Source organism: Syngnathoides biaculeatus, chromosome 1 (genome assembly GCF_019802595.1).
Source record: "Syngnathoides biaculeatus isolate LvHL_M chromosome 1, ASM1980259v1, whole genome shotgun sequence".
Lineage (NCBI taxonomy): Eukaryota > Metazoa > Chordata > Actinopteri > Syngnathiformes > Syngnathidae > Syngnathoides > Syngnathoides biaculeatus.
Genome location: NC_084640.1, coordinates 12,239,511 through 12,253,340, shown reverse-complemented (window position 1 = coordinate 12,253,340; position 13,830 = coordinate 12,239,511). Strand labels below are relative to the sequence as shown.

The following is a 13,830-nucleotide window of genomic DNA, read 5'->3' as shown; positions in this document are numbered from 1 at the left end:
AATGTATTCACATCTCATGCAGACGCATGTTCACAATTTTTTAAGACGTTGGTTTCGCACAGGAGCACTTTGTGAATTGACTCACCCAGACACTGGACTTGTGTTCCGCTCCAAAGTCCATTGGACATGCACTCCCGAACACGGGAACCTACTAAAGTGTAACCTGTATTGCAGGAGAAAATTGCAGTGGCTCCATACACAGTCAGTGTTCCTATCTTGTTGCCATTCGGTGGAGTCCCAAGATCACCACAGGAGATAACTTGAAAAAGAAATGTTTATTGGTTTGAGTCCAAATCCAAGCTTCCAATCAATCAAAACAAAAGTATGGATGGAAATACTAGTAGCTACTTAGCGCTTACTGTCACAGACAGGTTGTGGATCTGGATAGTTCCAAGTGCTATTGGCTTGACACTGAATGACCCTTTGACCCCTGTAGTAATACCCCGGGTCACATATGAGCATCATTATAGTATCGTATTGGTTCTGGGTTCCATAGATTAATCTCCATCGCCCATGTTGTACTGCAGAGTGGCCAATATCAGGGCAGGTCACCGCTGTATGATGAAAAATAAGAAATCATCAACTGTATTCACTTTTTTCTTTTTTTAAACTTCCGCATAACACTCCAGAGGACTTTAATGAAATACTTACGGACACATCTAGGAGAGGCCTCAATGGGACTCCACCTTCCAGATTCCTGACAGATCATCGTGGTGGTGAGAGGCCCGGCAAGTCGGAATCCAGGATTGCACTGGTATGTAGCCTTGGCTCCGAGAGAGAAGTCCTGGCCCACAATGCTGCCATTGACAGGAAGCACTGGCATTCCGCAGGACGTAACTGGCAAGGAAGGAAGGTGTTCAGAGGGAGGAGCCCAAGCTACATCATTTATTTTTGATATTGCATTTTTGTGCACTTAATATTCTTGATGAGTTGGATTGAAAGTCCTTGAAGATGCTTGGAAATAATCACAATTTGTAAGGATGTTTAACCAGCCAGAAAATACCAAAAATTAACTTAAATTGGGGGAAAAAACATTTGAATTAAATTACCATTTACTATTAGAGGCAAAAATATACTTTTTTCTCATCCCACGTGATTCACAAGAGTCTCACTTTTCCAAAATGATGTGAGCAGCAGTCTGGAATATCTTCAAGTGAGACTGTGTGGATAAATACCTCATTCGTGACAGCACAGTGTGATAAACTGTAGGGTGTTTTCATTTTTTCTGTCATTTCTAAATCTCCCTTATTGTTTGGTTGGACCCCTACCTTGGCAGAGCGGCACTGGTGCGTTCCACTGATAGATCCCCTGGGCATTGCGGGTGCAGGTGGCACTGCTCTGGCCAATGAGTCGGAAGCCTTGGTCGCAGCTGAAACGCAGAGTGCTTCCCAACTTGGTGCCTGTCAGGCTGTGCACCGTGCCGTTTACAGGGTTGCTGGGCGGGCTGCAGTAAGCCGCTATGGAGGATTAAAAAAAAAAAAAAAATGCAACAATATACGTTTGAATGCTGATGCGGATAAGCATATAACCCATAACAATGTAAAACGGTTTGAGTGGTTGCTGAGGGGGTGAGGGATTAATGTGCTTGCTATCACAAAGAGCCCAGGATTTCTTGTGCATCTGTCATCTCGGGATGGTGAAGCAAACGAGGATACATACAGTAGATGAAATTGGGAAGGATATACGACGAAGGAAGAGAGAATTGATTTGGAGTGTCTCAATACATGCTGAGGAGGGTTATAAAAAAATGATGGATACATAATAATTGAAGCGCAATGCATGTTTTTGTTTGTTGGCCTTATTGTCGGCTGCAATAATCGTACATCATTCCAAATGGTCCCTGCAACAGGTCTGAAAAGAATAAGAGACTCTGAGGAAATAATACCTCACTTAGTGAAAAGGAAAGAAGTTTATCAATATGAGCGCTCTACTATATAAATGCAATATTCATATTAAAGACACAGACAGGCTAACTAGATGTATACATTGGATGGCCATCTCCTGTCAGTCACCCTGAGTGACATCTTGAGAGCTTGTTTAAATTCTTCACTTCAATCAGTGTCAATCTCATTTGCCTGCCTTTCTGTTATCCTCACTCCTCCTCGTTCCCCTTTTGCCTCTGAGAAAACTTGTCTTGTCTCATCGCAATCAGCCCTGCAGCTCAAAGGATTCAGACCGACATGGGCAGGTGAGAGGATAGGAATAGGTAATATGGAGGCGGGAGCCACAAAGGGTGGGATATGAAGCACAAAAGAAATAGGAGGGGGGATAAAGCATAAGGCATGCGTGGCGCACAATGAAAGAAGGCACGTTAACCAATGGGGCCATAATTAGAAAGTGCTCCAGGACATGTTTCCCTGTTGCTACCACAATAATTGACGGATTGCTGAAGAACGCAAGGGGTATACGCCAAATGTGCTTGCGCCATCTGTTTCTCCCTAACCGCCAGGATACTTTCATGTTGACCATTGCAAATTGCAGGTTCTTGGCAATCAATCTACCCATCTGTCATGTAACCTGCTATGGCAAACTCAATCGTAGGTGAGGAGAAATTGAAAGGAAAGGAAAAAGCAAAAGGAATGACAGCGCCGGTACCCAGTTGGGGAGACAGAGAAGAAGGATTCGTGAATCTGCCCGTTGATAAAGACCTGGAGGAGCATTTTAAATATTTAAAGAATCGCAATTCATTACCAGTTATTCAGGAGTCATTTAGTACCACAATAAATCTAGTAAGGGAACTAATGAAGAATGGAAGCATCACTTCAAAGATTTAACTGATTCCCGGGAAATGTGCTGCAGATGTTCTCAACCCCCATCAGGTTGTCATGGAGATACAGTACATATGTGATATTTCCAGGTGCTGTCATGTCTCTGGATTCATAGGCTAAAATATGAACAAGAGTAACAAATTAAAATATGACTCCTCCTTCCCTGATGCTGTAAGGACCACAGGGATACAAGTTTGCATCATTAAAAATGCCCGTTCGGCTTTCCTAAAGACACTTCTTACCTGAGTAACGGATACGAAAGCCTTTGTGGCTGGTCGTGTGATCAAAGGACCAATGCAGGTAAACTTTGTTACTGGAGCTGGTGATGCTGAGCGGGCTGGAGTAGTTTCCACTGAGGGTGATTAGAAGAGGACTCTGTCTTGATTGACCTGAATCAAGAGACAAATGGGATGTTGAAGACAAAAATGTCCCGAAAATATACATTTTTTTCACGGTAGGAATTTTGGGGACGTCAATACTTCCAAAATAAGCAATTGGTATTCTCCTTCTCCTTAGCACCCTTTGGTTAGTTCTACTGGCCTCAATAGTAGTTTATTTGGTGCTGCTCATTGATTTGACGATTTTCTTTTTTTAACCAATTGTTTATATGTCAGCTTTCGCTCTTTTTATCAATTAATTCAAGAAGGTAGTAGGTTCTTTTCAATAAATTCATGGTTTAAAATGACTTTTTCCAATTAACACTGTTGCTGACATTATTTCGAATTTGATGCTGGAGCTTATTCTCTGCTACACTTTCATGAGAACAGGCTGACTCTCTCCACAGTTGTGCCTGGTTATGTTCATGAGATAATATAATTTTAGTTTCACTTGCAATAACATCAACATTTACTCTGCTCCTAATTGAGGAGGCGAAAAAATTAAAGTATGTTCAGTCATTGGTTTAGCAGCCCGAAGGTTAGCCAATATCTGCTCCTTTCTGTTTTGAAGAGAAAAAAAAAAAAAAAAATCTAATCAGTAAGTCTTGCATATACGACCACCATTTACTGCGAGAAGCCTGCCAGGCTTGCTGACTGTCGCTGTAATTATGTGGAAAAACACCACAAAGCAGATGCAGGAGCAAGACCTCGTGTGGCTCTTTGGTTCATTTTCTGCTTTAATTGAACATGCTGCTTTTGGTGAACACTGAAAGTAAATATGGTGAAAAAAAAAAAAAAAAAAAACAGCATCTCACCATCAAAGATTTCAAGCTCATCAAATTGACGGCTGGTCTGGAAATGCTCTATCGTGAAAGTGATATTGTAGCCGGGCTCAACTTTGACGACCCAGGAGCACGACTCAAAATGGGGGAAGCCGGTGCCCGGTGACTGGCTCATGATGACGCCTGTGGATGCTGTCAATACCTCATTCATGGGACATGTCACTGTTGAGTCAAGACAAGGGAGGGAGGGTCAAAAAGAAGGAACTCACAGCAGTTGAATTTGATATTGCTAATTTAGTGATCAATAATGATCCTAATGGATAATGTTTATTCAGTAGTATTTCAGTTGAATTAATCATGATGCAGTCACTTGGGTGGATCAATAATATTGTTTTTTTTTTACATTGGTGTTTTTCAAAGCGCTATGGTAATTCAATGATTATCATAAACACTAAACTGTCCACTTTTTAGTTTGTTCAGGGCTGAGTAAAAATCTCTTCTTTGTACATCTGGACACACTTCTCCCCATGTGTTTGTATCATGTTTACACTTGTATTTGCTTTCCAATACAAAAAAAAAAAAAAAAAAAAGATTATAAAGTCAATGGGGCAAAAAAGTTTGAGGACTGCCTAGGTTGAAATTGTGTTTACAAATTATTATAAATGTTGGCACTTATCATTCTTGGCGTGCAAACTAAGTGGGATTTATTGCATGAGGAACTCCTACAATGTCAAGTGTGTTGTTCGCTGAATTGCAAATGACTTCCAGTGAAATGGTGGTTTACGTTGAATACTCAACAGCTGAAAAACTCTAGGCAGAGAAAGGCGCGAAGATTATCATAAATCATGCAAATTGTTAATGTGTGTATGTTCCAAGCGATATGTATAAAACATGATGAAATCCAGGTGTACGACACAGATACATTCCCTTCACATCCGATGCGTATGTCTGCATGTCTCAAAACCTCTCCGGGGAGGCAAAAGTGATGGAAAAGTCTTCAGAGCATTTTGACAGATTCAAATGTTCAACCTGCGAGCCAATTACAATCTCCCAATCCAGGTGGTGCAATCTGATTTATGGTGCATGCCACACATTTAGCATATTGAACTTTGACTTCTTTAGGCTATTCCTACATCACATGTACTAAACAAAAAGATCTATTTTAACCTACCATCATATTTCTTTCCTCTACCAGTTGTTTTGCTACAGAATTCACCAGGTAGGTCTCAAAAGTAAAACTGCCTTTTGCTAAGGAGAGCAGTGGAGTCAACAGGGATAGCAACGTGTGAGACAACCTTCTCAAAAGAGCACACGGTCTGCGCAAAAGTAATTCATCTTCCCTTCACACAAATGCAACGGTTAGATGAGAGAGCGTGACTAATGCTAAAATTAAAGGATTCCCCTGTCTGCTTAGTTCTCACAAGCAAACACCGCAGTTTGTTTATTCATAGCACTACCATACAGAACGAGCACCCACGTACAGAAATCCCGGATACATTAAGCTTTTCGCCGCTGCGGCATTCTTTTCTCCTTTTCTTGAATTTAATTATCATAAGAAGAAAGGTGATAAGGAGCTGATTGAATGGGATGGGTCACTACATTAAGCGTTAGCACGAATCAGCTTGGGCCTAACCACCGTGAGAAGTCAGGGATGACAATGATGGCCTGAATACGGAGCAACTGTAATCCTTTCTCTGGGAGTTAAAGGAAGGGGGCACAGTTGAAAAAGAACAATCTATGGAATAAAAAGGAGCCTGATTAAAGAAAAAAAAAAGGCTACAGAAGGGCATACTGGAAGAAAGGTGGCTACAGCAGGACAATAAATGAGAAGGAAGATCTTGCTGCTACTATACCAGCCCAAAAACACCGTAGGTGGGTTGAGGGGCCATTTTATAGGGATATTTTAATCATCAGAGATGATTTGTGTTTAATTACTGACATCACCCACATTGTGGCATTGTTCTTATCAGGAGGGACTGTGAATCCTAAATAGCCTGCCCGACCAAACACAGTGCTGATTGAATAAAGTACAAAGTGAATGCTTTTAAAATGGCAGCAAAAGCCGGGGATGAAAAAGCCACTCATGTCTGGCAACAAGTCTCTGGACCGAATACAAAGGCGAAAAGCGAAGGTGTGTCTGTGTGATTGTGGCATTCATTTAAAGGGGCGTCAAGCGGGACACAAGGGCGCTGATGGGTGTTGAAATACTGTGATTTAAATAAGTGCCCAAGAAGGTAGAGAGCATAGATTAACAGGTGTGTTATGCAAGAAGAGTGAAAGTGTGAACTGTGTGTGTCGTGGGAGATGGGGGGCAGTCAAAGGCAATGCAGAGGATGAGAGACAATACTCAGGGGGCAAAAAGCACTGCAGAACAGGCTGGAAGCTTTGGCAGTGTTCTCTCGGAGACCACCGCAATGATTTGATGCACGACTTTGGATGCCACACGAGAAGGGACCACTTTGTTCGGCCTGTGTGTGTCTTCACGTGCAGGGGTGATTTTTTTTTTTTTTTGGGGGGGGTGGGTGGGCGCGAAGGGTTGCGCTCATGAGAGCCAGAAGCGATGATTTGATAGGTGCAGCTGCAGCTGGTATGTCCCGTGCATTTTAATGAGCTGTGCATTCCAACCTCAGTCTCTCCTTGTCCTCTCCTTGCTTGCCTTGGCTCTAAACTCCTCTCCCATCCTAAATCGCCATCCCTCTGCTTGGTAAAACCAAAACCTCCCTTCTCCAACTGCTGCCAAACCTCTCATTTTGTCCAGATCCCAAGAAAACTGCACTCTTTTTTTTTTTTTTCTCTCCATCTATGCATGCCCTTCGAGGCCCTGTAGTTCAGTGGTTAGAGCACTGGTTTGGTAAACCAGGGGTTGTGGGTTCGTAACCCACTGGGGCCTCCACTCCCTGAGAAGGGTTGCGTCAGGAAGGGCATCCGGCGTAAAAATGTGCCAAACATGTATATGCGTTCATCTGAGATGACACGCTGTGGCGACCCCGAAAGGGACAAGCCGAAAGAAACACACACATCTATGCATGCCCTTCAATATTCAGTATTTGAGCACTATAAAAAGTATCCTGTCAGAATCTTAAAATCATTCACTCAGCATGCCTTCTTCCATTGGACTGGAGCTTTTGTTTCTGCTCAGTCACAACTATTCTGTCATGGGGTGTTTTTTCTTTGGTTTTGCTTTGTTTCATATACTTCTGTACATATCAATGATTACCTCCGCTCCAATGAGTGTCCGTGATGTCACTCGCAGTGTCTCCATGGCAATCCAAACTTTGTCATTATAGTATTCTTTCTTATTTAACTCTAGTTGGATATACAAACTGCAATTTTGTCGCACTTTTTCAGACAATAGATATTTTATACTTTATACTTTGTTCTGCCCCAGGTTGTTCTGGTTAATTTCTCCAATGCTCTTTGTTCTTTACCTGAACTTATTATTTCCTACTCTTTTCTCACCCTATGTTATTTTACATATTTCTCCTTATTTAGAGCCACAAATTAGTTACACTCCTCACATTATGCTAAATCGCTGGAAAAACCACCGTGTGAGAAAGGTGGCAATGCAGAATGAAACACAGAGAAAAATATGTAAAAATATGTGTTCATAATATTTTTCAAGCAGAGTGGAAAAGAGCGACCTTTGTGCACCAGCCTCCTCTCACCCTGAGGAAAAGTGTTGAGCACAACATTGGGCATGATAACGTTGTTGGTAACAGTGCAACTATTGGGTCCTCCGGGAGGATGATTCGCAACACGATGAGAGCGACACGGCAGCCATTCTCAGTCTCGTGGGAGCTGAGCATCATCCGTGGAGATTAAAAGTTCTACCAAACCGATATGAGTCTTTTTCATTATAACTGCAGGCTTGGGCAAAACCCAAGAGAGTCAGAAATGTGGCCCAGCTCCATGTGCATGAATTCACTTGGTGGAGGGGGGAGGAGTATAAGACAACAACCACACTGTGATATCATAATTACAAAATTGATACGTTATTTTGCTCCAAATGACTTAAAATGCGGTGAGCTGTTTTTCTGAAAACTATGAGACTTCTGCATATTAACATTTTAGCTACACTTGGAATAAGATGGTTGGGGGTTAGGGTTTTACAGATGGAGCACGCCCATATTAATTCCTTGCCTCTGCCTTTTGCCTAATGAAATAATTTCATTAATTCCCATGATTAAACTAAATTTATAATCCGAGATGAGGGACTGTATCCGGGATTTCAACGTTCAGCTCAATGAAATTTATATTGTAAAATTAGGATACTGGTGATCTCAGATTGCATGAGTAAAAAGCAGAAATTAAGTTGCTTAAAAAAAAAAACAATTCTAAAATGTTGCAACATCCTTAACGGAGATGTGTCTGACTCACTCACCATCACATGAGGGCGGAGGCCCCTCAAACTCTAAGTGTGCCCCTAAGCGACACGTGAGGATGTCGTTGCCGCTGAGCTGGAAGCCTGGGAGGCACCTGTAGCGTACGATGTCACCTGGACAGAGTGAGGTGAAGGAGGACTTTTTTTTTTTTTTTAAATATTTTTATTGTGAGCGGTGGAGGGCTATAATGAAAATGATATAACATTAAAAGTAATTACGATGAGGCTAAATGTCAGTCAGAGAGTGGTAATCACTATCATCTGGTACTAATCATGAGTGTGTAAAAAGTGCAAGCTGGAAAACAGAGTAGTAATTATTCACAAGGGATGAAACATGATATCAAGCTTGCTGCTATTTGCTCTAACACAAACAGGAGATGCTTTTCATTGATGACAAATGAGCTTCTATGGACAAGTAATTACCATTATACACACATTTTTCACTCTTACCTATTTTAAACTCTTTGCTTGCCATCAGAATCTCTGCATTGGGAATGATGGTTGGAGGCAGACAGAACTGAAGCCTATAAGCTTAATTGACAATAAAAATATAAGATTTCAAAAGAAAAATCTTTACATGATGCAGGATTTACTGTGTTGAAAATAAAGAAGGTCTACCTTGATAGTCGATGCGAAATAATCCACCTTTCTCTGTGTTGCTACGAAAACGGATCAGGACCTGATTTGAAGTGCTACTAGGGGGGTCATTGGGCTCGCCATCAGTGAAGACACCTAGTTTCCTTGCCGTTTCTTGTGGGCCATCCCTAAGAGCAACAAAGCCTTATCAGTGTGTGTGAAATATTACGACACACGACAGGAAGGTAAACACTGCATCTGAGCACGGAATGACTGATCAGGATTGGACTGTGGTCACTAACTAGCATCCGATGGGAATGTCTTCGGAAACTGCGGCCCAATCTGAGCTGTCCCCTGACGTGGAAATGGCCGATTAAGCCAGCTCCCAGCATTATAGCACAACCATTCATCTTAAAAACCATCTGTCTTTGGCTGTCAGAGTGGGGATGGGAGATTACAAGCAGCTCTGGAAATGGCCGGCTAGGGACTGCTGCCTGACTGCGCTCCGGCCAAGTTATCATTACGGGGCCCATTTCCTTGGCTCAGTAGTTCAGTGGCTAGATACACAGTGGAGGCAAGTTAAAACTGGGGAGCATGATAGTCTGCATCTTGCATCTTTGGGAGCTGATTGAGAAACATCGATTCAGTATGGGCCTTTCATAGAAAAGTGACAATAAAATGGTGTTTTAACTTTTTTTTTACAACTAATTTTGTTTTTATCCTGTATCATTCTATAAGCAGTTATATCAGCAAGTGGTGGAGAAATTACCAGAATGTATTTAAACTGTCATGAAGTCATCATGTTGCTAAGTTGGCTGGCAATCAAAAGGAAACATGGGGTCTCTGGAGAGTGATTTGGGCAGAGTGGATGAACTAGGACTGAGTAGCCCAATGCATGCTAAATCCAGTCTTTGCTTGCATGTATAATAGTAATATATATAATAATAAAACTGATAAACCAAATTATGTGCAACTATTGGCTTTCTTTATAATGGAATGATCAAAACAGTGATGGAGGTTATTCCTTACCAAACCGTGATGAAGTCATGAGGCCCGTGAACATGAAGTAAGGTGAAGTTCAGCTTGATTCCAAAGCCAGGAGCCACAGTAATCAACCAGGAACAGTCAGCCGAGTTGAGGTACTCTTCTGGGTAGCGTGGGGAGAAGATGGTCCCGTTCTCCGAAGTGATGTTTCCACCGCAAGGCACTAACATATCGGCGATTTAAGAAAGAGTGGCACAATGTTCACTATGTATCAAATGGCCAGGAATTTCTTGGAATTCCAATAAGGCCTGAAAACAATGTATTCCATCTGAAACTTTTATACATCAAGAGTTTCATAGTGAACATTTTCCTTATCCCGAATGATGTCGATGTTCTGTGGCTCACTCAAGATGCGAGGTTACAATGTTAACACATTATTAGGAGGAAGTATCAGGGTAGACATCGAGTTACCATTCAGATGTGTGAAAACTTTACACAATCTGCATACATTCACATATTTCTCAGCAACAGACAGCTATACGATTGAGAAAACTACTATTTCCCAAGACGGGCAAAGCTAATCTTCACAACCGTGAAGGAAGATTCTTTCTCACAGTAATCACAGTCATTTAGACGTCTGGAGCTGCTGAGACAAGCGTTTCAGATTAACGACACACCCTTGGACGCCTGTGTATACAATCGTTCTCAAAGCTAAGATTGCTTTTTCATTTGTTTCTCAGAGGCACCAAAGGTAGTTTCTATACTTGCTGATGTGTATCAGTAACCCCTCAGCTAGTGTTTCACCTGTCAAATGAGTTATCGATCAGAGTGATTAAAAGCTGGAGACATCATAGAATTGTTCTCCACTAGCTTGAAACCAACGTGCTTATGAATGAAAATCAGTGTTTACTTGAAGCAGAACTTGAATTTTTTTTTTTTACTGTTTAAAACACAAACTATGATGACAAATATATCCTCTGTAGGGCTTTTCTTTTTCTTTCAGGCTAATTGCTTTATTTTTTATCATGTATATAAATAGTCTGAAAGCACTTTGAACCTACCTTCACATCGAGGAAACGGATTATCCCAATTACGGGTTGTGCCGTGTTCGCAGGTGAGGATGGAATGTCCCACGAGCTGGTACCCGGGCAGACACTCAAAGGATATGGACTGGCCCACATTGTAGCCGGCACCCACCACCACGCCATAGCGGAAAGGCTCTGGATCTGGGCACTCCTGAAGCTCATAAGCTGCAGGAAAGGCACACGGATGATGCGACCAGAATTAAGTCAGATTTGAGTTTCAAATGCAAGAAGGAAAAAAAAAAAAAGATGAATAAAATAACCTCAAATTTGTCTACAATATCCAGTTTCATTTCTATGATAACCAAATGTTTTAAGTGAGTAATGATAAAAAAAAAAGGCTATGTAACATGAAAGTTATGCTGAAAACCCTGTATTTATTTCTGTTTAAACTTAGTTTAACTGTCAAATTACCCACCTTAAAGCTGTCCATTTATGTTTCTCCCCTGTCCCTTCCCAGGACAATAAGGTGCATTTTTGGCTTGAGCCATTAAAATTAGTGTTCGTAAACGGCTCCCTTTCTCCCTTTGGATACAAATGTGGAGCAGGCATTGAGCCTCAAAGGGCCAGGATGTAAATATGACAGACGAAATAGATTTCTATGGATCACAGATTCCCTATTGTAGGAGATAACTCATGCAAATGCTGCGAATGAGGCTATTTGCAAATATAATGTTTGATTTATATGTTAATCTACATGTCGTTATGCAAATAACCATTGCTACTTTTTGATTCGCCCATGTTTGTGGTATCGGAAAAAATAAATACTGTATTTGTGGTGTTTGTAACAGTGGTGAAACTTTCCCTCTTTCCCGAAAATATATAGTACCATAAGTGATCAAGTGTTTGGTATAAAGTGTTTAAAAACATACTCACCTCATGTGAAATTAACAGTTACTAAATTAACTTGTAATGAGGTGAGAGAGATTTTCATATAGCATTTTGCCTTTTGCAAATCCTTATTCATAGCTGTGAAGTAATTTTTAATTATGATTTTAGCATTTTCTGGTCAACAAGCTAAATGTACTTGGGCTAAATTACACTCAAGTGATTATGGGTTATATCAAGCGCTGCAGCAGAAATTAACTCTGAATACTGAAGCCAAGTCAGCATCACAATTAGCCGAAATGAATCCTACTGATTATATCAATTGTAATGTGAACGGAATATTAAACATGTCAGTTGTAAAAGAATTCCAGGGGTATACTCGTGCTTGAAGTAAAAAATGACTTCATATCCAGGTCACTTGCCTTGGTACTCAAACCTGAATCCTGGTTTGTTCTGCGAATGATCACTATGGAAATAAACGGTAGTCTCGTGTGAAGTGGAGAGAAGCGAAGAAAAAACATCCTGCCCGCTGAATCGGCCAATGACGGCACTCGTGTCCAGGGGTCCGTTGCGTATTTCGAGGAAATCGTGGTTGGCTTCAGTGGAGAAATTTAGAAATTGGATGTGAGCTCCTGGAAAGAAGAGAACACTATGGACATTCAGCAGGTTTAACGGCACTTTTTTTATTACATTTTTGCCTGCCATTTTGTGCCTTAAAACTGACTGGGGACTCTGTTAATTTGACTAGTTTAAGTCTTCAAAAGCCCAAAACTCCAGTACACAATCCCCATTGTATTAGGCCTCCAGGAACTAGTTGCACAAAGACACAAAACTTCAACGCTGATAACAGGATAGCACAAACAACAGTGCAGCATAAATCTTGCCAAACTAGGGTGCACCAACAAACAAAACAACCCAGATTATTATTAACTAACCAAAGAAACTGAGATAATCATGGAATCATACACACAAATTGAAGTGTCTGAGCTGGAAAAGTGCCATTTGCAGTCTGGCAGTAATTATAAATAAATAAACAAAACAGAAAAAAATATTACTCGTTGTGCTCATCGTAATTGTCTTGGAGCAATTAGAATTATGAATGTGCATATTGCAGTGATGTTCTGTCAAAAGAGCCCCATTGTATTATGATTCTTTAACTCAAAGTCTACTCATGAATGAAGCTGTAAAGTAGTCTTAAACGGGGGAAAAGTCCAAAGACTTGAAGGAACCGTACAGGAAAAAATGTTCAGGCTCATCGTGTCAACGACCGTATTGTGGTTAATAATTCATTTTTTGCACCCTCCAAATGCTTTGTTGCATTTTAAAAAATGTTAAGAGCTGCTAATTCTTACCGTAACCAACTGGCAGGTAGATCCTCCAAGTGCAGTCACTGTTGCTAGGGTAGTTGCCAGGGAAACCGGGGCTGAGTATCATGCCCTCCAACTCTTCCCGGATTCCTCCACATTGGGCTGGCGGGAGACAGCAAGGGCATTATATTAGCATTTCTTAGTAATAGTACAAAATAAAAAAGACAGATTTTCTGTAGTTGGTTAAGCATAATACATTACCATTACTAAGACTAAGTAAAGGAAATGCTGCGCTAAAGAGTAGGGGGAGAAAAAGTTTTAAATTCCCCCACGCCCCATCTAAAAAATGTGGTCACCATGACCTGCAGTAGCCTGTGAGGAAAATGATCTTAAAAAAAAAAACGCCCTCGATGCCCCCATCTTGAACCTTTTTTTTGATCTCTAAGAAACAACTCTGGCTGAGGAAAAGCAACCAATCAGAGAGAGAAGGCGTGAGTGGACAAGTCCCAAAGGTGATAGATGTCACAAATATTATTAGCCTTATCATAACCTTCACAATGTGTGGGGTATTCATTTGTCGAGCACTGTATTTTAAACACGTTGCGTCAGCTAGTTGCTAGTCACATCAGGCACAAGGTTTTGTCAATCATAAGACAATAAAGATGTATGTTTTTTTTTTTTTTTTTAAATCAAAATGTCATAGTGGCATATTGTGCATATCTTGCTATTTTGTCAGTGTTACTTT

The 13,830-nt window shown here is 41.0% G+C and overlaps 1 protein-coding gene across 1 annotated transcript in view; it reads right to left on the bottom strand.

The window, feature by feature from the left end:
- csmd2 (CUB and Sushi multiple domains 2) overlaps positions 1-13,830 on the bottom strand; it is a 234,610-nt gene that overhangs the window by 19,602 nt on the left and 201,178 nt on the right. Inside the window, exons 45-57 of the mRNA XM_061816677.1 lie at positions 13,131-13,247; positions 12,201-12,410; positions 10,930-11,118; positions 9,914-10,091; positions 8,927-9,072; positions 8,759-8,839; positions 8,309-8,422; positions 3,961-4,149; positions 3,011-3,157; positions 1,269-1,457; positions 652-837; positions 360-554; positions 86-259 (exon numbers count right to left, since the gene is read on the bottom strand). Of these exons, the coding sequence (XP_061672661.1) occupies positions 86-259; positions 360-554; positions 652-837; positions 1,269-1,457; positions 3,011-3,157; positions 3,961-4,149; positions 8,309-8,422; positions 8,759-8,839; positions 8,927-9,072; positions 9,914-10,091; positions 10,930-11,118; positions 12,201-12,410; positions 13,131-13,247 (2,115 nt within the window). The remainder of the gene's footprint in view (positions 1-85; positions 260-359; positions 555-651; positions 838-1,268; positions 1,458-3,010; positions 3,158-3,960; positions 4,150-8,308; positions 8,423-8,758; positions 8,840-8,926; positions 9,073-9,913; positions 10,092-10,929; positions 11,119-12,200; positions 12,411-13,130; positions 13,248-13,830) is intronic.